The sequence below is a fragment of the Anser brachyrhynchus genome (assembly GCF_964034855.1).
Source record: "Anser brachyrhynchus genome assembly, chromosome: 8".
NCBI classification, from domain to species: Eukaryota; Metazoa; Chordata; class Aves; order Anseriformes; family Anatidae; genus Anser; species Anser brachyrhynchus.
This window is the reverse complement of record NC_137702.1, coordinates 11988720-12012285: the sequence shown is the minus strand read 5'-3', so window position 1 is coordinate 12012285 and position 23566 is coordinate 11988720. Positions and strand designations below refer to the sequence as shown.

General features: G+C 38.6%; 1 protein-coding gene across 10 annotated transcripts in view; it reads right to left on the bottom strand.

Annotated features, from left to right (window-relative positions):
- The window catches only part of ST6GALNAC3 (ST6 N-acetylgalactosaminide alpha-2,6-sialyltransferase 3), a 238284-nt gene that overhangs the window by 102274 nt on the left and 112444 nt on the right, over positions 1 to 23566 (bottom strand). For all 10 annotated transcript variants that reach the window (XM_080601520.1, XM_080601521.1, XM_080601522.1 and 7 more), the window contains one exon: positions 17959 to 18153. In XM_080601520.1, coding sequence (XP_080457646.1) covers positions 17959 to 18153 — 195 coding nt within the window. The remainder of the gene's footprint in view (positions 1 to 17958; positions 18154 to 23566) is intronic.

Genomic DNA, 23566 nt, shown 5'->3' with positions numbered 1-23566 from the left:
CTTTGCTAATTTGTATATTCAAATAATTTCCGTTGACTTGAGCTATCTCTGTGAAAGATCAGTGCTTCATAAATCAGACCCAAGGGTCTCAAACTAAGCATTCAGAAAGTAAACAACACACAATTAGTAAAAGGCATGGCTTGATTAGTTTGGAATCATACAGAAATTCTGGAACAGAGACTGTCAGCATTAATGCTGAACTCTTGCAGCCTCGCCTTCCATTCCCGTAACGTCCTGTCTCCTTCACACATTGCCTTTATTCAGCAAATTAAGCAGCAGTCCTAGAAACTTTCTTTATACATTTCCAGCTGACACCAGAAACAGTGAAATCCGGACAGTGAATGAGGCTGAAGTTGTTCCACCATGCACAGCCATGAATACATCACAGAAGTCTGAATCAGAAGTGGACAGGTGATTTTAGTTATGGCATATCCCAATTCCTGAATCTTGACTTTGAAGCCCTATTAGCATTATGTCAGCTTCAAAGATACATAATCATACCAAAAAAGAAGGAAATCTGCTCACAGCACGAGAATGACACCTCTGTTGCCCATGGCAGGGCCACAACCTTCCTGTCCGCTACACAGATTTCAGGCATTTTCAGCATTTTCAGGAATATGGCAGTAGCAGAATACCACCCTCAGCTTTAGTAGGCATGCTATTTTTCTTCTTTCATTATAACCTCAAGATTGGTTTTAGGAAAAATATTTTTCCAACTAGATCTAGTAAAAATAATGTATTTTCCCCAATCAACAAACATGTCATTAAAAAATAAAATATTCATATTAAGGAAGCATCCAAATTTTTGTGCCTAACATGCACCTATCTTCCAAAATTCAGTATATGCTGAATAAATAAGTACCTAATAAATACCTACTGAATAAATAAGTACTTAATAAATACCTAAATAAGACATATTTAATAAGACTATGTTCTGAATTGCTTTTTGGGCCTTTCACTCACCAGGCCTCCTTTAGAGAACAAAAGTTGTTTGCTGGACATACAAGCCCCACGGGCACCACGAAATAAAGGCCTAGAGGTCAGAACGGTGGCCTCGGACTCAGGAAGTCCAAATTTTGGCCTGGCCTGCTGCCGATTTCCTTTGTGGTCTCAGGTAAACAGCAACCTCAAGGTCTCGTTTTCCCAGGCTGCAAAATGGGATCGATTCTTAACCTCAGAAAGAACTGCATGCACTTGTTACACTACTGCTATTGGAAAAGAGCCTCAGAGGTCTCCCCAAGTAAAACAGCGTGAGAAGGCAAAGTATTAGCGTGGTCCATTTCGTTAGAGAAATGTCATTCCCTGTTTGCTCCCCGTACATGGAGAGGAGCGGAGCTGCACCGCCAACCTTCCCGGCATCGCCCTGCGGGGAGCGAGCGCAGAGGGGCTCCTCAGCTCCCAGCATCCATGGAGGGAGAACCTGCGGCACCAACACGTGAAACTTAAAATGAACTAAGCTGCATTTTGCAAATTCTAATTTAATGTGGGTTTAGCTACCAGTCAACTCTAGACATAATAAATCCAAACGCAGGGATCCTACAGGGGAATGATGGAGAAAGATTTTCTCACGTGCTCTGTTCCCATGCCCTGAAGGTGCTGGGATATTAGAAAAGGTAATTTAAGACAGTAAAATTTAAAAATCTGTGTAAATATACTCAAAAGTATAAAGAGGTCATCTCACTGCTAGTAAAACATAGCTAGCAAAGTGACAGAAGTTTTTCTTATTGATTATATTTCTTTTATATGAACACTACAGGAACTGCAGGGAAAAAATTTAAAATCAGACAAAATCGTTTCTGAAGACAGGTTGTTCTCCCATTAGCTCTGCAGAACATATTAATCCTGAAAGAGTGATATTTTCTTTCAGTTTTGCATAGCAGTGTGTACAAATAAAAATGTTAACTGCCAGGACATAATTTTCAGTATGCTTGTCTTACTTCAGATGTGTGTTTTCTGCTTGGAGCACAGCTGTTCATATATCCCAACACGAGCTTCACTGCCGTAAATATCTTTTCTATTGAGGGCTACATTCCCAAAGTGCTGCACAGGGGCCACACGTAGTGCTAATGTGAGCTGTGTGCATGCAAATCCATGCACGGCACTTAGAAAATGCAGACCATGGACCTTGACCCCAGAACTTCGCCACCGAACCAGAATTGCTCTATTTAATGCTGTGACTGTGACATAAATCAGGTTTTTCAAAAGGCTTTTATTCAGCTAAAAGAACTCATTTTGTGAGAAAATCCAAATAGATCATGCTGCAGAGCCACGTTAATGAAGCAAAATTACTCCAAGCAACCTGGAAAACAAAATAATTTAGAAACTGAAGGTAAGATTGGCTGAGGTTTATTGCCACTTTTTTTTTTTTTTCCAGCAGTAGAAGTCAGTGTGTGTGTTTAGCTCAATTTCTTTACTTCTGGATATCAAAACAAAGTCCTTTGCCTGTCAGCATAACACAGCTGGCAGCACCATTGCCTCTGTGCTGGAAGGTCAGAGATGCGCAGCTCTGACTGAGACATGGGCTCACATCCAATGCTGATGCTGCAGCAGCGCTTTTGGGGGACAGCGTTGCACAGTTAGAGCTGTCTGCCTTCAGATGAGCCATTAAATCAAGGTCATTTCTGCCCATCAGTGGGGACCACCTGGGTGAAAGGTAACAATCCCATGGTAATTTTCACCACAGTAGGACATAAGCACAATGGTCTTCACAATATTTGCTCCTAACAAATAGCTTCTGCTATCAGGTTCTTTGGAAGCAATTGTTAAGCAAAATAATAGAAATCCACGGGGCTTTCCAAACAATGGAGATGATATTGCCCTCCTTGCTTTGCAAAGCTTCCCGTGTTTAGGAGGCAGGGTAGCATACTTCTAGGCACAATGAGAGGAATCAGTACAAATGTAGAGTAATACATTTTGTGTAAATGCAGAATATACTGTAAGTATTTAGAAACATGGATTTGTGAATTTCAAGTTTCCTAAAGGGAAATTTGCAGCAATAATTATCAAATTAAGTTAGAATCATTCATCCAGTCTGCCGCTTCAGGGAGAAGCAAAAATGCAAGAAACATAAGAGTATGGGAAATTAAAGAAAAGCTATTTCTACACCATTTTCTTCTGAGCCCAGCAGACAAATTCAGTCTATGGCTGGTGTCAAAGGTGGCAGTTGGTGGCCATCTACTCCCTCTGTGCCCCAGCACTGCAACCGCAGGGAGAGAATCTGATGAACCGACACAAGCATTTTTTCAGCTTTCATAGGATAAATCTATATTGTAAGATCAAGAGCAGAAAGAAAGAATGGTTCAGCTAATGATGGATGTCAGGCTGTCTTTCTGAAAGTGGTGAGATATCACATAATATCTTCAGTAAGAGCTAGAACAATACAGGATGGCATGAAAGGACGGTGCACTGCACACCGGGAACACGGGCAGTCACAGAAACCCTCCCTTCGGAGCAAGGATTCCAACCATTCTTCATGGGCTATGACCAAGCTAGAGGATTTCTGCTCTTGTTTTTTATTCAGACACTGTCAGAACCGAAGATGAGGGACAATCGCAAGCCAAGAAACTTCTGGGTACAAAAAGAGATTTGATTAAAATAATTAATAGAAATCTGAATTGCTTTGTAGGCAAGAAATAATGCAGCATGATTTTCTTCCCAAAGAAGCTCTCAAAAGGAAATTGAGAGGAGTTGCATCTTTTCAGGTATTGATAAAATACGGCTCTTCTTTGTGTTAATTTGAGTAATCCTAGGCAGGTTGCAAGGAAAGAAATATGCTGCTTTATTCGTTCGTGTGACAAGTAAAATAAGAATGGAAGAAAATCAGCTGAAAGGCAAACTGGACTAAAGTTATCTTTCACCACAACTGAAAATAAGAAGCCAAACCTAATATATACACAGTTGAGAGTGAAATAAAATTAGGCATACAAATAAAAACACCACTTCTGTAAAAATAAAAAAATATGCATATACTTAATATCCAGCATGGGAAAAATTCCAGTGAAGTTACAATTAGATTTTGAGAGCAATTTCAGTAGCAACCTATTTCACTCCTATAACTTTATAATGATTTCATCAGTAACAAATTCTCTAGGTAGTATCACAGTGGAAAATTTAAGGATGGTGCCATTAAATAGCATCTGTAATTGTTACAATCAACTGCATATTACAAAAAAGGGTGCATTTGTGGATTGGACTTCCACCAATTTGCCAGATTAACGTTTTGCTGAAAGTACCTCTCAGAGCCTTCAAGAACCTATTACCTATAGACCAAAGCTCATGTCAAGCTCATTTTCTGCTGCAAATGAAACCAGGCATCCTTTCATAGTAGGATTTATATTACAACCACAAATATCACTGACTCCCATAAACAGTTTAGTTACAATGGTGCAAAATATGGATTTTTAAAATATCGCTGAGCGCAGGGTTGAGTATAAAAGCTGTTGATATATGGATGTTTCCTGAACTCGTTTGAGTCACCTCTGCTTTTAAACTATTGCAGGAAGCTGTGAGCAGTGCTTTGCAAAGGGCAACAGAATTTGGGTATGAATCAGACAAAATACCAAATCTAGTGAACAGGAAGAGAGCCATACAGACACACGCGTGTTCCACAAGGCATGAGAACCTGGGGCTTCATTTCCAGTGATACTGGGAGCAGAACACACAAGCAATCAAGAACACATTGCCCTTCCCACATCCTCTAAGTCATTAAATAATAGTTCTACCTCTGTGCAGAACACATTGTTGGGGTTTTAATTATTTTTTAAGATTTTCCCATCTCAAATACATAGAAAGTAGTAGAAATCCAGGACATTCTTACATAGACAAATACCTCATTGCATCCAGAAATAACTAAGGGTTATGTACCGAGACACTCATATTGGAAAGAAACAAAAACGCTGCATTCCTAAATCCTCTAGTAATTTAAACATTTAAAGAGATTTTAAGAAGTATTACACTATATCATCTACTCAGTCACATCTAATGTAGAAATGCCTGTTAGTGATATGTGGTTGCTAAAATTATATTTATGTTTATAAAGATGTTGCCAGACGAACTAGATTTTTCAAAGAAAGATGACATTTAGTGAGTGAAGGGGAATTACTAGATGCACTTTCAGATTTAGTAAAGATTGATAAAAAAGACTGATTTTCAGGAATCCAGAATACAACTTCGTAGATAATTGCATAAGTAATCCAAAAGTACAAGAACTATAAATATACATAGAAATCAAGTGTTTATGAACATAAAATGAACAGCTAATTTCTTAGCATATCTTGCACACTCCATTATGAAAACTGTTCCTCAAATGAACAAAAACATTTAAACTGCAAGAATGCTAATGAAAACTGAAGGGAAAAATGGCCCAAAATCTTATTTTCAACAACAACTCAAACTGCTCATCTGGACTGAAACAAACAAACAAACAAAAAACACTTTGCCTTTAAGTTCTAAACCCTTTTTAATTGGCCTCATACAACACAAATCTTTGCGATCTTCTTGTTAAATCTGCCTTATCTTTACAAATGTTCTTCGGTAGAAAATAAACAGCATTTACAGAGAGTGGAAAAGCATGAGGGAAGTACCCAGCTGGGCATCATCCTGGGAAACTGTGAAGTAATTCATCTCATGCATAAGATATCCAAGATGTTTTAGGAAAAATAAATCCCGGGTAATTTGGTATCTAGAAGCAGAGGTAATGATATGTCGTCTGCTCCCTCATTACAGCTGAATCCCATGCAGAGTTCTGGGAAGCTGAGATAGCTGAGATGTGAGAAGCAGGTAGACCGCTGCTATGCATGAATTAGGAAAAATAAGGAAGAGATTTGCTTGATAACACGGTGATAAAGGTGAATCTGGAAGCATCTGTTTACACTGGAAGAAAGAAGAGAATGAGAAGTGGAAACATTTATTTTTAAGGAAGCAGGAAAGAAAGAGGTATAAACAGCTGTAGTATTTTCCATATCTCAGTCTGTGAGGACAAACTGAAGTGGTGAACTGTTAGTCCAGCGCGGGATCTTCCAAGGGATGTGGGCAAAGGCCCAAAAATGGTAAATATGAAAGCAAACAGGTTACAACCTGAGTTAATGTAGAATACAGCTCAATCACGTACTAGCAGGGAGATGAGCAGCCAATTATTTTTCGTCAGCTCTAGATTTTAGTTTTTGTGTATGTTGCTATTTAGCACACTGAAAGTAGCAGAAAAATATATGCATTATTCATGCTATTCATGGTAGACATGCACTGCAGTTTCAGTGAACGGGACTGGAAGTAATACCAGAGGAAATAGAGGCCTTAAAGGAAGACACTAATCTCAGAAACCTCAGAGTGTCACTATAATTTTAGTTTTTTAAGGACTCTGTTATGATAATAGTCAGGTTTGCAGAAGAAGATTTCTGCAGCATTCAGATAAATGACCTCACAGAAGGCCATTTCTTCCCCAGGAAACGAGCACTGGCTAACACCCACCAGAATAGGAGAAAGCCATTTAACAGCGAGTGGAAGGAGCACCACAATGTTGGTTCCTACATGATTGCCAGCAGCCTGAACATAGCGAATGTTTTAGATTTCATGACAGAATTTACCTGGCATTGTGCCCAGCAGAGGCAACTCGTCATTTTAAACAGGAAGCAATATCACTCTCATCCATTGCTTGAAAATGACTTCTCATCTACAATTATCTGTCAATTTTACCTTCTCATTTTCAGCTATCACCAGTCTCCATATTTACAGAAGTCCATTTCTCCTTGATTCTTGTGCTCAGCTCCAAAATAATTTATTAGGAGTTACACATGCTTATCAAAGACAGACAGAATTCATGCAAAAACTAATGGCAGCCTAGGCAAGTTGCTATATATCATTATACAATGTCTGCCAACACTGCTGTCACAGTACCTGCACTGCCTTGTCCTTTGTCGATCAGAATAAAGCATTAGTACAGTGCAAAGATTATTTTTGTTCTTGTTCTTATAATAGTGTTCGGACAGTAATGCACTGGCAATAAGTGATAATATATCGGGGTAGTGGATCCCCCAGCATTTTGCAAGGAGACTCAATCTGACTGAACCCACCACTTCGCTTCTTGCATTTTACCAGAAGCGACTTGATTTGGGAACGCTCCCTGCTCTCACAAACATGAGGAAGCTGAAGCAGTGAAGAGAGAAAGTACTTGGGTCCAGGCCAGCAGCAGAACAGAAATTGAGACTAGTTCTCACATGTTCCAGCCTGCTCCTCTGCCTGTTCTCTTCTGAGTAGCAGGTCAAAGCTAAATATCGTTATCTGCATTATAGTAATGGTACCAGCAGCTCCAGCTGTCACAGATGCTGGTGATGACATGGCATATTCAACACCAAGGACCAGCTGGAGCAGAAACAAATAGAACAGCTCCAGGACTCACCTGAATGGGGGATCCCATCGGACTTTCCCTCTATCCCCAAGACATTCTCCTGTGGGACTGCCTAGAGCTCTGCCACAGAGAGGATCAATGAAGAAACACCATCTGATACATGTCTGAGAAAATTACATTTCTCTGCCTTCTCACCAGAGAGCCTATTTAGCCTTGAAAACACTGAAAAGTGCCCATTCTAGGCCTTTGGGAGACACCTACATGGCTGCAAATAAACTTTTTAGAGATTCATCCCATTTGAGAAAGAAGTTGTACTTGTAAAGACATTGGAAAAAAAAACTTAAAAATGCATGTGAGCCCTGAGCTGAGACACAATTTTGCCATGGGTTCTTCTGGTTTGAAATCTATTCCTGGTTCCCTTTCAAAAGCCTGTCACCTGAAGACTGGATCAATATAATGCATTCATCTTGGGGCTACACCTTGAATCCATTCAGGAAACAAACCTTACACAGAATGCAGCAGTAGCTGGCTCGTTAAGAACAGACCCCATTCCCCAAATCTCCGAGCTGTGCCTTAGAAGCTGTCCTAAATGGTAATACATTTTCTGAGAAGAGGTACTCTGACGACTTAATGAAAGACATTTTGGGCAGTGAAGGGCAAGCCAAATTGGAGAGGACGTAGGCTGAAGGAAGAAATCAGCAGTTCTGGACAATGTGCACTGGATCCAAAAGGGAAGAGCGAACAGGAAATAGGATAGATATTACATTCTAGAAACAGGATGACATGAGAAGTCATACTTTAAGCTAGAAAATGTTAACAAAGAAATAAACTAATTACACAAAATCATCAGAGAACAAAATCATCAGTCATTGATCAATTCTATAATATACTGTATGTCATCAAATAGCAGGTTATTGTTTTTAACTAAAGGCCAAACTTTGTCCTTCACCTTTATGGTTAATTTCTGTTATAGAATATTTGCCAGTGCTGACCTGAGCTTTTCAGTGTACAAACCTTGGCACTACTTTGGGGTGACTTTTGTGTCTGCAATCAGGCATTTCATAGGAGTCTAAATAGATCTGAAAAAAAAGCTTAGAAAAATACTTTTTTTTTTTTTTTTTAATGAGATGTGCTCCAGAAACGATATTTTTTCTTTACAAACTTGAATTCTAGGCACAAGAACTCAAAAGGCGGGAGGGAGGGAGAGTGGTAGCATCATTGAACTAGAACCAGGGAAAACAACCCAAACCAACTTGTACTTTAGCTGGTGTAATATTAATAAAAAGCCCTTGAGAATTCTTTGCAGTCCCTAAATGGAGCAAGCTGGTTCTACCCCCTGGAGAAATATTGATCCAAGACCCGTGACATTTTCATCACTTTCAAATCCAAAACTCTGGGTCCTAGCTACAAGAGACTCTTAAAGACAAGCTCAAGAAGCTGTACTTCGAAAAAATGATGCTATTACTTGTGGAAAAGGGGATTGAACTGGTATGAACAAGGTGAAGGCAGTAATGTGCACCCCTGGGGTGGGTGAAAAAAATGGAGGATGAATTGTTGTTATTAAGTGGACAATCCCAAAATCACTCTAGTAATTTCTTTGCACTGGTTGGGGGAACTTCATTTAAAACTGTATTTATTCATCTAATGGACAACTCAACTGTTTTCCTGCATGACAGGAAGAAACAGATTACTGTAATCTCTGACTAGCTGAATATGACAAATATATCAAATGGGGAGGGTGAAGATACAGATGGAAGAAAGAAATACTGCAAATAAACACCAAACTTCATTTTCTTCCCATCCCTCCCCAGACTGAATTGCTTTTCCTTTTAGGGTGCAGCCCCATGGACACGATTTACCACGAACTTTTCATTGTTAGTAGTGATATCACTTATTGGTAGAGAGATAGTGCAAAAATGATTTATGATGAATAGACAGGCAAAAATTACAGCTATAGCTATGCTCACAGAAAACTTAGTTCCTTGTTACATACAGCATAACTATATCAAGTAAAGCTCTATAACGCACACGCTGCCAGCACAGTTATGCCAGTAAGGAACATGAGGTTTAAGATAAACAGTCGTACAGGATCTCTTACAGACCAAATAACACATTTTTGGTAGTATGAATTAACGTATTTAGCCAGACAAAGGAGGCTATCCCAAGAAAAGCAATTTTTTAATTTTTTTTTTTTTTTTTTTTTTGCTGGTACAATCTGCATCTGCTCTAAGAGGGTCTCTGAGCTCATTTCTTTCTATGCAGCAGCTACACCATTCCACCTGTTCCAGCCCAGGCTGAGTGCAGATAGCACAGATTAGCAGATGAAAATGCATTTAAGGTTCACAATTTAATCTAACAAAAAGCCTAAGAGAAAAGGCTCACAGTACAAACTTCCCACCAACTCAGAGAACAATAAAAAGACAGAACTATGTATGCAATCCACAGAGCTGTGCAGCAGAACCTGAAGCTGCCAAACACAGGCTATGACAGATGGCCAAGGGAGCAAACTTGGAAAGCAAAGGCTTTCAAGGAAGATGGCAGTAGCTTTAAAACTAGCCAGCAATTGGCATGATTGTCACTGTTAGAAGTCTGTCTCCTGAGCAAGTTCTAGCTGCTGTGTTTACATGCACACCCATGCACGTATGTGTGACTGTGTGCTTGTGGCTGGCGCTCCGCTTCCCTGCAGGGAAGTATTAAAAGCCTCAGGTCAGCCCAGTGCTGCACATCCCTGCCAGAATAGCTATGCTGGGCAAGAGCTCAAAGAGCTAAAATTCCTGATTGCCATAGCCAGCAGAAGCCCCTTGTGTAGAAACAATTATACGAGCAAAACTCCATTTTCACTGGCTGCTTTTACTCCATGGTGTATTTTATACACCAGTACAGAGCGTACTTTAGCCATTATCAGTGCATCCAGAACTAGGAACACTTTGCTGCAAAGCATACCTTGAATCTCTCTGAGAAATACACTCCAGGTATAACACAGGAGGCTGACACTGGACTTGCTATGATGAAGGCATCTTAATTTTTAAACAGCAGCATTGGGATGAAATTGTGTAAATGGCAGAGCACTGCTCTCTCAGCTGATGAAATGAAACACAAGACAGCTTGCTTGCTAATAATGCCAACCAGTCCGCCCTTCATTTAGCAAATATTATTGACAAAAGCTGAGATGATATCATGGTAACAGAATTCATGAGCATGTTCAAGAGCATGTTCAGGTTATAGTGAGCTTCTCCTTCCCCCGATTGTTAGTAAGCTTTGTTCTTGTCCATTTATTACTCAGGCCAGCCCACCTTTCACATCTTCCCCTGTGGTCTGGCCTCATTCAAGAAGCTGTTATAAAACCTCCCTGCTCTCTTCCTTCCCAGAATACTTCATTCATCTCGTCTGGTCCTTCTGCTATTTGGCTAAAAACAAAATATACGGATAGAAATCGCTCTATCATGCTGGCTGACTGCAAAACTTAACTCTGTTTCCCAAATATCCTCAAGTCAGTTTTCACAGTGCCTCTCATTTGAAGAGGCATCCATCCTCCACGCTCCTCACATGGAAAGCTCAACTGGAACTTCCTTGGAGGGAGACTAGTGTTATCTAACAGAAACCTTCCCCTCAGCAGCAGTAAAAAAATCTCAAAGAAAGTGGGAGAAATCTCTGGAAATAACATACAACCAAGGTACATGGCAAACCTGTGACAGCAGGCACCTTGTCTGGTATAACATGTAAGCTCTGTGCAACAGAACAACCCAGCTCAGGGCTCTGTGCATTGTGCACATTTATTCCTACCAGACCAGACTCTTTAGGGACTGACTTTCGATGGGATAGCTTGCTGGCTGATAGCGATCTCAAGTTCCTTTGCCGTTTTTTGAAAAAGCAGAACTGCCATGCAGGCAGCACTGCTTGGCTCATCACATTCAGGCTCTGTGGAGCAGATTTAATTCCTTTGTACAGAATACTTGATGTATTTATCCTGGCACTTGACTTTTTCCTCACGAGACACCATCCGAGTTGTGGCAGCTTTAAAAACCTAAGCTAGTTCCATATATACAGAGAAAAAAGTCTGAGCTGGCAGGATTTATTCTACTGAGGACACACATGATCTGTGCTCCCTTCCCTCTTGTAGGTTCATAACAGCCTGAGTGGTGCCGGGTGGACCTTGCAGCTTATTCTGAAGGTTTGCTCTTCTCCTGGGCAAAAAGGTGCTGGAAAGAGGAAGAAGCAAGTGGGGACTCTGGCAATAATTTGTTTAGTGAGGTCCATATCCATAATATAAAATATGCTCCTAGTGGTCAAAGTCGTCGGCAGGAATTTTATTTTCAAGCGTGTGCCTATAGCTCCCAGTGCTGGGAATGTGAGCTCCAGTACAGTTAGCAAACACAGAGAAAAAAAATATATGTATACACAAATCTCTCTCAGAAGTGTAACAAGCAGTATGTTGTCATTAAAATGTTATGTAGTCAATCCTTCTGTAATATTTCCAGCAAAAATTGTTCCTGAAAATTTATATGGCAGAAGCAGAAAAATATCCAGAAAAATGTGGCGTGTTTAGTTTTACTTCCATTATTATTATGATGGTGATGATTACAAGATTACTAAAGCTGAAATGATGTAAATGAGCAACTGACATAAAATTGTGTCTTAGAAAGGCTATCAATGATAGATGGCAGCAAAGCAAATGACCTTTTCTTAACAAAATACCCTATGAATTCTTAAGCTGTAGCAATGAATAAAGTCCCAAAGGAAAAGACAGGATGGAAATCATGAATGTGTCAGAAATTAAGACTAAAGCAACTTTTTGTCACAGGGAGTTCCGCTTGATGTAGCTTTTTCAGTCCCTCTAGGACCCAAATCTCCCCTGCAAGAGCATAAAACCAACATCTCTGAAGGCAGCTGAATGCACCAATCCAAGCTCACTGCCTGGTACCTTCTGCTTTGGCAATGAAGCCCAGTGCTATTCCATGAGTTTCTTTTCACAGTAAGTGTGATTCTGCATCCACCACTAAGGCAAAACCTAAACCCTCCCAGGCGGATCGCTAGCTTTGCTTATTTCAAGTATTTCATAGTACAATTTCAGTCCTTTTTAAATTATTGCTGACTTCCCATATCTGGAAAGAAACTAATATTAAAACATCCATCACATTCTTTGCTTTCTTTGTGCATTTTTAAATTTAGCTATTAAACTTTTATAAGAACATGGACTCTCATGATTGCTATGGCTCCTTTCAATGATTACTCCTAACATGCTTGACAACTACGCTTTTGCTCTTGCAGAAATGGTGTGTGCCTTATCTCATGATCTGAGAGCACATCCCATAGCCTGCATTTCTGCATGTTATGTTAATTTTCTTCTATACTTCAAGTGATGTTTTTTCATTGTATGTTAGTTTTTGTTGTTGTTAACGTTTTTTAATGAAATGACCTTATTGATAATAATTATTATCATTACTACACAAGCATGTATTAGGTCTGCAGCCTCTTCTTGCTTTTATTCATACCTGGGACATTTCATCTAAATAGAAATTCATGGAAACCCCCATTCGTTTCAGTTGAGCTCTACCACAGAACTTCTGGTAAAAAGAAAAAAAAAAAAAGGTTCTCTACGTTCATATATGTATGTGGCTCTACATGCCACAGCTGGCAAGCAGTTATTGCTTGTTGTCCTGGTTCCAGTTAGGACAGAGTTAAGTAGCTCATAGTAGCTGGTAGGGTGCTATGTTTTGGATTAGGATGAGAAGAGCGCTGATAACATGCTGATGTTTTAATTGTTGCAGAGCAGTGTTTACACCAGGCCAAGGACTTTTCGGCTTCTTGCTCTGTCCTGCCAGCGAGCAGGCTGGGGGTGCAGCAGGAGCTGGGAGGGGACAGACCCAGGACAGCTGACCCAAACTGGCCAAAGGGGTATTCCATACCATCTGACGTCATGCTAAACAATATATAGGGGTGGCTGGCCGGGGTGGGGGGGCCGGCTGCTCGGGAATAGGCTGGGCATCGGTCAGCGGGTGGTGAGCAATTGCATTGTGCATCACTTGTTTTCTTACACATTATTATTGTTAATACTATTACCATTATCACTATTATTATTATTATTGTTATTATTATTTTCCTGTCTTAATAAACTGTCTTTATCTCAACTCACAGGCTTCACTTTCCCGTTTCTCTCCCCCATCCCAGAGAGGGAGGGGGGAGGGTGAGCGAACGGCTGTGTGGTGTTTAGCTGCCAGCCGGGTTAAACCACAACACTTGTATAGTAGTCTGTCCAGATCCCAGGACAGAATGCTATGCGATATGCTCCAATTTTTTCTTCTTCAATATCAACACAGTATTTACGTTTTTTTTAGTTACAAAAGAAGTTAAAAAATCATAACAGCTACAATGCCTGTTCGTTTTATCTAGTGCTCATCGCTATATTATGAGATTCTTCAATGTTCATGAAACAAAGCCTTTTCTCTCCCTCAGAATTCATTTTAGATTAAGCCATTAGATCTCACAGCTGCAGTTTAATGTAGGATTTTAGGTCATCTCAGAACTTACCCTTTTCCAAGAACAGTTTTAATCTTTGTATAGTACTTGAATATACTTCTTATAATTATGTTTCAAGTGTTATTGCAGCTATATTTCAGATTTTACGTATGTAAGAAAATGCTATATTATTTTAATACTGACGGTAGAATAAAAATCTATTCAAAATTCACCTTTCAGGAAGCACAATCAAATATCCAAGAACACTATTAGACTTGCTCAGCATAAAGTTTCAAACTGCTAATGGGTTTTAAATTGATGTCATAATGCCGCAATTTAAATACATGGTGTTCATTAATTTTGCTAGAACTCTTTGTAGAGTAGGAGTAGTATGGAAGAGGGAGGAAGGTTATATTTTCTATACCTGCTTCTTTTTATCTGATTGCCCATTCTTGATACACAAGAAGTATCATCATATCAGCTTGGGGTGGGGGCATGAAGTTTACTCGAAGGATAATAGGCTTCAATTAGATATCCACTCTGGAGTTGTATCAAAATTAAATTTTATACGAAAAAATACCAGGAATAAGATGAAAGTAACCAACACCATAGACATGGCATTTCTTAAAAGATGGATTTCATCATTTCAGGACCTATCACCAAAATCCAGAGGTTCAAAAGAGAGGAATTAAGAAACAGAAAAGATGGTAAAGGTCATTTCGTTCATACACCTCCTTTCCACTGTAAGGTCGAAATTCATGTACTTAGGTGAGAGAGCACTACTGCAAATCAGGCATCCATCATCTCTCTCAAATCTGAGAGAGTCCTCCCAGATGTTGGCATTGAAAAGGGAGAAATCTCCCTGTGGAGGACTAAGGGATCCTCTTGTCTTGCAGGGAAGGAAGGGATGGGATGCAACTTTCTAGGTGAGGAGTCATCTCTTTCCGAAATATCTCAAAGGTCAAATTAAAATGTGTCTAGACATAATGGGCCAGTATAGTACAACACTTCACATCTATTTATACTTCAAATATAGTATGTTTACTGTACATAAAGTCAGTTTTTCTAAAGCTGTTGCTATAGCTACAAATCAAGGAAACCATAGCAACAACACTGTATTATGCACAGCCCTAATTAGGGATTAAGTTATGTCTCTCTTCGCAGTTTATATTAAATACTCCCATATAATCTAGTTAGAGTAATCTTAAAATGTTTTCAGACTTTTTAATAATAAGAATTCCATACAATTATACTGTCAAGTCAAATACACAACATACTCAAAATGTGCCTTTAAAGCATTTTTTCGATCATACCTAATAATATACATGTCACTGGTTTTTACTTAAGTACAAATGTTCATATCACCATATTTTCTGACCTTCTTTAATACAAATCATTGATCATTTTAGCCCTAACCACCAAAGTAATTGATTTTCCGTCACCTCATAAGGTTTCCAGCTCTTATCCTATTCAGCCTTACCCAAAAGAAATTAACTCCTAACTCCAACTTTTTTTTTTTTTCCCATGGATTAAAAGTGGATACCTTTTTCTTCCCTCTTGCCTTTTCCTTTAGAGAACAAATACGTGAGGGAGGGATGGGAAAGGAATATTAGACAACTGACTGGGCTGGTGCTAAAGCACATACATTACCCTGTTTTGCTGACCTTGCATATGTGTTATTTTAGTACACAGAGAAGCTGGCACACGGCATGCAGCCAGGCATACTGCTGCAGGAGTGGAGCCTGAGAGGAACAGGTAAAGGAGAACAGAGAGTGGTGAAGAAAGAAGAAGGATGCTGCAAGTGGGTGAGGAACAGGAGGCAGCATTATCAGACAGCAGGAGACATGTAGGGCCCAGTGGGGTGACAGGCTTCAAAAGACACCCTAGAAGACTATGAACATATTCAGTGGGCGTGCACAGATTCTCTCAACAAAAGAGAAAACCATAATTGATGTCTTTAAAAGCCTTCTCTCCTATCTTCCCTTCTACCACATACATTTCTAATAATTCATTATGGTATAGTTTCCCCACCTTTTGGTCCTTGCCCACTGATGAGATGGTAGCAGTTCCTTTTTGTAAAAACCTTGGCTACATTTGTCTGGGGCATTAGCTGCCCTCACAGCCTGGGCCTTCTGCTTATCTCACATACTATAGCAGCATAAAAACACTAGGCAAGGATATCCGAATCCTATGAAATGAGCAGAAATTTAATGTGTTTGGCACTTACACTTACCGAAATGATAGATCTGTGGCTTTAATCTCTGAACAACTGAGAAATGCTGGCCATTTTAATACAAATAGTATACCAGTGCTTATTTACATGCTTTTATAAAGCAATCTGTTATATAGATTGTAGTCACAGAGAACATCTGAGTGCAGGCTAGGAACATGAGCTGCGTAAAAGCTTTTCACATGGGCAACACAATAAAACTTCTCTCGCACTGGGAATAATTAAGGCAGAAGATAGTGCATTCACAATTAGCAGGGCATGTTCAGTTTCTTCATTATCATTTTAATTAGCAAATATTAATGTAATCTACAAGTACAAGGGGGAAAACAACTAAAATTACTAAGTTTAAGGAGTCCTTCATGACCTAAGCTAAATTGAGACAAATGTCTTACTAATCAGTACTGGACACCAACTTTCAGGACATTCATTTCCATTTACTGTTAGAACTTCCAAGCGTGTTATCAAATTTAAGAATGAATTAAGGCTCCCACAGGCTACATCTAACCTCTGATGAAGGCAATGGTTAATAAAAACGGATTAGATGCTCTTCTCCTCTTCAGTTATCAGTTCAGACTGATAGTGATCAAGTGACTGTGGCAGCTCTGCCTCATTCAGATTCCACGCCTGTGGCTGTGGCAATCACGTAACCCAGTGACACACAGAACACACTGCCCTCTCATTTTTAGCGGGTTCCCAGACCTTTTATATTTAAGATATGCTGGACGAAGCCTTAGCCTCTTTGAACTCAACAGCAGAGCTCCCATTCATTTCTCTGGGACTCGAATTCACCCTGACTCAAACAGATTTCCTTTCTGGTGCTTGTCCTTTTTCTGCCCTGTAGATGAAGTACTTTGGCCTCCAATATAATCAATGATGCATCTTACATGAACAACAATTAAAAGATAAAGAGGTTTAAAAGAAGCTAGCTCCTAAAGACTACAGTCATTTCTCATTCTGATTTTCATTTTTAACACTCCAGCAGTAAAATAATAAATAACTTGTCGGACTGAATATTATGATGTGGTAAACTATTTTCATTCTCTATAAAAGCTGTTACTTGAATAAGTCTGATTCATGAATATAATAATCACAATTTTATAAATAAAAATTAGTAGTAAATGGAACCCGTAGTATTTATCATGATTGACAGTGCTATAACTAATGAGAAAGAGCTTTTAGAAAGTTGTTTGTTTTTTTTTTTCATGTTAGCAAATTTATTTTCCAAGTTTGCATCTGTTATTAATAGTACACACAAAGACAGAGAGGGGAAGATTTTGTGGAAAAAGCACCACTGCCACTGAAAATCAACATTGTCATTAGACATTTTGCCAACTGGATAGTTTAAAGCTGAAGTCCTTGTAAAATATTCTTTTATCAAACCCCAACGAAAGTATTTTGCAAGGCAGCTAGAGGTAAAAGCATTTTGAAAGTATAGACTGAAAATACCCAGTTTCAGAAAAATCCTCTAAATCTCTAGCTCTATACCTTTTCTAAACTTACAAACATTCATATCACAAATTATTCTCTTTTCCTTCTATGTACACAGAAATACAGATAAACTACTTCTTACTTTAGTATCCTAGGCAAAATTAAGTCCTAAGACTTCTATTACAAACATACACAAGACAACTTCTTGTGTATAGATTGAAGGTTGGAAGTTCATTTGGAAAACTCTCTTGCTTGTGTAAAACTCAGTCTTCACTGTAACCAAGAATGATTTTGAGGTCAGCTCGCTTTTCTATCCACTGCAGACAGTACAAAAATTAAAATAATTAAGTGGTCGTTTAAGTGGTAGCACACTTTTAAAAGACATTTTGCTCAGACACACTCCTTTCTTCAGTTTTTACACTGGGCAGTAGAAAAGACGTTATGTGGGATCAGAGAGAGTTTTACCAGTCTATTTTGCTGCACTTTTGATATGAGGCCTTACCTCTTGAGTTTTCACGTTTACATATCCATAGTGAGTCCTCAGAGGCTGCCGTTGGCCGTTAGAAAATGGTATCCACTTGACACTGGTTTGTCCAAAGCAGTTTAGAATCAAAGGGAAAGTTACTTCATTGGTGAGACGAACGATGATCAGACAGAGGAATGCTGCAATGAAACTCACAGCAACAACAGACTTTCTCTGTGATAAAAAGAAGAAAGAAAATAAAGTATTAAAATTAATAGTTAATTTTAATTTAAAAATGTATCTCCTATTGTAGGATGAGGGAAAAATGGTTTAGAAAACTATTGTAAGATTATTTTGTATGGTAGTCACCTTGCTGCAAGAACAGAAGACAACAGGTGTACTGGATCATTTTGCTTCAATAAATGTGCATTTCAGAGATTCAGAGTTTCTTTTAGAACAGGTAGGAAATAAATCGACTTTGCTCAAAAACTATCATCATTTTATTTCTTACAAAGTTTCAAAAAACATCTACCAGTTTTAAATTTTATTTGTATTTGGAATTAAGATTTTTTTCTGTAAACATCCACAGCAAAGCCTCTATACACAATCATCAGTGCTGTAGACACACATAAATATACACAGAGAAAATGCCATTTGCATCCACACCAAAGTCTACTGTGAAGAGAAAGTTCACCGCTGATTTTCTTTATTGTGTGTTATTTTTAAATCATCTCTGTGCAATAGAATTTACACTCTAATCTTAAACATTTTAGAATGGTTGGTGAAGCCAGCACAACCTGCTGCCTTATTCCAGGTTCACAAATTTACAAAGGCATTAGTATCTTGGACAAGATGACCTCCGTTGTTAATAATGTACCAGATCTGAAGCCTGTATCTAATTAACCTTTGCTTTCCACCTCTAACCTATCCAGTTGGCTGGACCGGTTAATACAACCACAAAAAGATACCAACCTTTTCCCCTGGGTAACTCCTCAGTCTACAGGAGAAAAACTAAAAGGAATAAGCTAAAAGTGAGGGGAACATCTATTTTTTAAAATATTGCAGTCAACTACTTCTGGACAAACTACTTAAGAAAAAAAAGGGTTAGTTGGCATATGTAATGGTTCGTGGTACAATACTCAATTGTGAAGGTGATTTTTTACAATCTCCCCGACAGAATGGAGTAATGGTCATTTACAGGTGTTTTCTACAGTACTTCAACAACATTCTAGCTTTACCAAATTTGTTACTGTTCAGTCATCCTAGTGAATTTAATTCTATTGCTCTAAACAATAACAAAGAGATTTATTTATTTATTTATTTTAAACCTAAGGGTCTACCTAAGTGTAACCCTCAATCCTGGGTGGCAGATTCTGATCCCGGTAATTCAACCACCACCAACTAGTGGGAACCAGCACCTTACGTGTTTAAGACTGCTTTCGTACATGAAGGCCATGAGATCACGGGTGTTGCAATAGCGGTGGAGGGTTGAAAGCTGAGCTCTGACTCCTACCATATAAAAGAAATGAACTTCTTCTTTGGAGGTTCATTTGAAGATACTAAAATTCAAAACACCAAGCAGAAAACACAATGATATTTACGCAGCAAGCACCCAGTGAAACACGTAAATCACAAGTTGTACTGAACGTGACACAGGAGGCTCACGTGCCCCTGCGCAGAGCGTGCAGGCACCGCTGCCGTGCTTTGGGTCAGTGTCTGGCCACCAAAAACTGTGAGGATCACAAAGAGTACACAGAAAATTTGCAGGGATATTACTGTATCAGCACTTAAAGAGCTGAGAAAATAGTGCCTTGCGGCGGGGTGTCAATTGCATGGCTCTAGCCGTATTGAGGTATTCGGAGGCTGCAATTAATAAGAAAGAAGAAACAAAAGACTGAGATGGGAGACCTGGGTGAATGAGGTCACTGAGGAGAAAGGGGAGAGGATGATGAAGAGAGGTATTCTGGCAACTTGATTCAGCGAGGAATCTCAGTCAACTAATGGCTGTGTAATGTAAAATTAAACCCAGCAAATCTTCAGAGGACAGTGTAACAGCCACAACCCAATCACAGCTCTCAGCATCCATGGAAGCCACTGCACTTTTCATCAGCTGCATTATAACAGATTTACATTAAATTGCAATAAACTGGCTGGGGAGCACTTCTGTGTCACTTCTCTTTGTGCCAGATGGAAATAGAAATGTTTAGCTATATATCAGGGCCTTGTAAGTGTTAAGAGCAGCCAAGATGTGCAGCACAAGTGATAATCGTAAAGCAGTGAAAAAGAGCATAGATTAGTCATATTATTTATGGCAGATCTGAATTAAAAGATTGCAAATATTTAAAGGGGAATCTAGATACTCATTCCACTACATGGGCATGCTTCAATCAAAATGTCCATGACAGGAAAAAGTGATCCTGCCCTATGTGATGCCACTATCTGATTTCCACATATTCTATGTTCCTGGCTTGTCAAATGCCCTTTTTTTTTCTTTTTTTTTTTTTTTTTTTTTACTCCTCTGTTTTGCACAGAGATGTTCTGAACTTGAAAAGGTTGTGATCAGCTCTGTGTGCTTCACATAGGAAGCTTTTCAAAAGAACCTCCGCCCCAAGAAGAAGTCAGATTGCATAGCCAGATCTTTGGGCCTTCATTAGGATGCCATGTACTTTTTATATTCCGTCTCTTTAAATGCACTGCAACAGGAGGAAAGAAAAGTGTGGCTTTCTTCTGTTTTGGTATTTAAGAAAATGTTGTTTGAAAAAGAAAACAGCAAAGATTTTTCTGTACGTTGCTTAGCTAGAAAGAACCTGCAGTAACCACAACAGCACAGTGAGAGAAAGGAATTTTTACAACAGAAAGGAACCGAGGCATCTGTTACAATTGTTTGGAAAACAAAACAAAAAAAAAAAACTTGGCATATGCAAAAGCAGAATACCTGCCTAACAACTTCTACAAGGGTCAAGTGTGTTCAGGATTCAGTTTGACTGCAAATTTTATTAAAGGCATGAGATCTAACAGTATGCATTCTCTGAAGGAAGCACTACTGCAAACTGGAATTTTCCTAGCTTTACAAATTTCACTGTAAAAATATTTTAAAACTACACTATGAAGCACCTACTTATAATTTTGGCCTTCTTCAAGATCAAGTAAGGCAGTCTGCTCTCTGCTCTGTGGCCAAGAGTACTCTAAAGGATACTTCTAAAAAGAATTGTTTCTCCCTCCTTTACCTACTCAAGAAAACAAAAAACAAAACAAAACAAACAAAAAAAACCAGGTGTTATTTGTCAGCAAGCACTTCCTGTAAAATCTCCCTTCCTGCAGACCAATAGATTTTGCCATATTTCCTCTGAAAAAAAAAATAATAATTTTTAGCATTAGAGCTTCCAGGAATTCTACTAGACATGACAGAGAAGCGTGGAGCTATGTACATGGATGAATACCAGACTCTAAACCATCTCAAACTTCTCTGCAGCAACATTTTAAACACTTACAAAATCATTCCATTTGGGAGACCTAAACAAATGTTAACTAGACACTCCGCAAAGAAAAAAACTTTTTCCTTCTTAAAATTAACTTCTCATGGATGCAAATTGTCTCCTAAAAGAAGGAATTTTCTCTAACATGAAAACATCCTCTGTAAAAATCTCAGCCAATCTTTATGTTTTTCTCATGAATTTAATGTAGATGTTTTGCTGTTTCTAACATGGTCATTTTATGTTGTTTAAAAAAAAAAAACATTAAAGTGGGTACATTTCAGACCAGAACACAGGTACTGCCATACGTGAGACTCCCCCCGGGCAAAAATCCCACATTAGAACTAAACCATTTCTTCTCAACTCTTTTTATTCAATATCCATAATAACATAATCCCAGTTTTGGTTACTTCTGACACCAGTCTGACTCTGTCTAGTGTGTATACGAAAACCAGAAACCAGTAGGCATGACTCACACTTCTAAGGCTTAAATTTATATTGCTGGGAGAAGGAATGAGATAAAACCAGAACTGTCATAATAGTATGCTGGTTAGGATTTCATGAAAAACTTGGTGGCAATAAAACATTAACTGTATTTTTGTGGGTATATATCTATATATATGTATTTTGGTACCATAGTTCCTATCACTATTTATAACCTTCATAACATCTGGTTTTGGCTATTTACCAGTGCCAGGGTGATTCATTAGCTTCAGTTTGGCAAGAACTTGCCAGTCTGAGTGAGTTTAAGTCATTTCTCTTTCATAATCTGTTATGAAGTGTGCAGAAGACGAGACCCTTTTTTATAGTTCAATAAGGCCTGATAGAACAGTAACACACAAACATTTTTTGTGTTGAATACAGTTGTCTAGCAGGGAGGAAGAAAGGAAATATTTTCAGCATAAGCAGAGAATTTCATAAGTTGTAAATTTTACTGAGGTACGTAGTAATACCTTTATTATGATTTCTAGTCCAACAGCAATACTCTGCCACTTCTGATGTTTTATGTGGCAAACACTGTCAAAACACTTTATAATCTATAATAAATCCCCATCCTAGTGAGATTAATAGTAAAGACCCATTTCACAGATGCATAAACTGATGCTGAAAGCAACTTCCTCAAGATCACAAAAAAATCAACAGAATCTACTCCTAAACTTTTACTCTAGAACAATTTTGTCTCTCAGAATTATTATTTCCATTAATTCTGCCTGAATTTTTTAAGTGCCAAAGTTGAACATAATATTATGGAAGACTCTAGTAAAGAATCACTGGAACTAGTAAAGTTCCATGCCACAAACAGTAATTGAAAATAGCTATATTTTTTTTTGAGAAATTGACATTTTCAGTATTCATTTTCTCCATTATTTTCATGGATACATGATGACACAGTGCTTGGAAGGACAAATGAAAGGTAAAGAGTTACATGAGGGTGTTAAGTATCTTAGATGACACAATATGCAGTAAAATTTACAGGTATAGTGAATAACTCAATCACTTTTTTAATATCTCTGCACATTAAACTACTATTATTATGGGACTGATGCAGGGTTTCAGGCTTTTTATTCAAGTATGATACCAATTGAAAACAATAATGGTTACACTTACTGAATTTGTTTCATTTTGTAGACCACTATATGGAAAAACTAGTTTATTTAATTTTCTCTTTTATTGTCTTCAGCATCCTCTTGAAATACTGCTTTCTGTTACATCAGAGCATAAAATGAAATTCTTTCAGCACACTACTTCAGCATACCTTCTGATTTTACCAGTGCTGGAAATAAATATGCCTTCCAGCTATTCCTTCTGGCCTGAACCTCCCTTTAACAGGGCTGCTGGAGGGAGACTCAGGCAGGGGTCCTGAAACTTTTCAGAGAGGGAGCAAGACTGGATAGCAAACATCCTTTTAGAAACAGACATGTATCTAACAACATTTGCATAAAATCGGTAGCTGAAGATTTACTTTTTTCTCCTCCAGAAGTGAAAGTTAATGTGAATATGTTCAAAGGCTCCACAGGAGAGGGCTGTCAATGTTTTCTCTCTCAGGAGCAGAGAACAAAGCAGGTAGGGGGCTATATCAGAAGTAAGATCTGGTTTGAGTTCAAAAACCAGTAAAATTAAGATTAAAGCAAAATTTTAATATTTTCTGGAAAAGGGCACCTTTGCTGAAACCG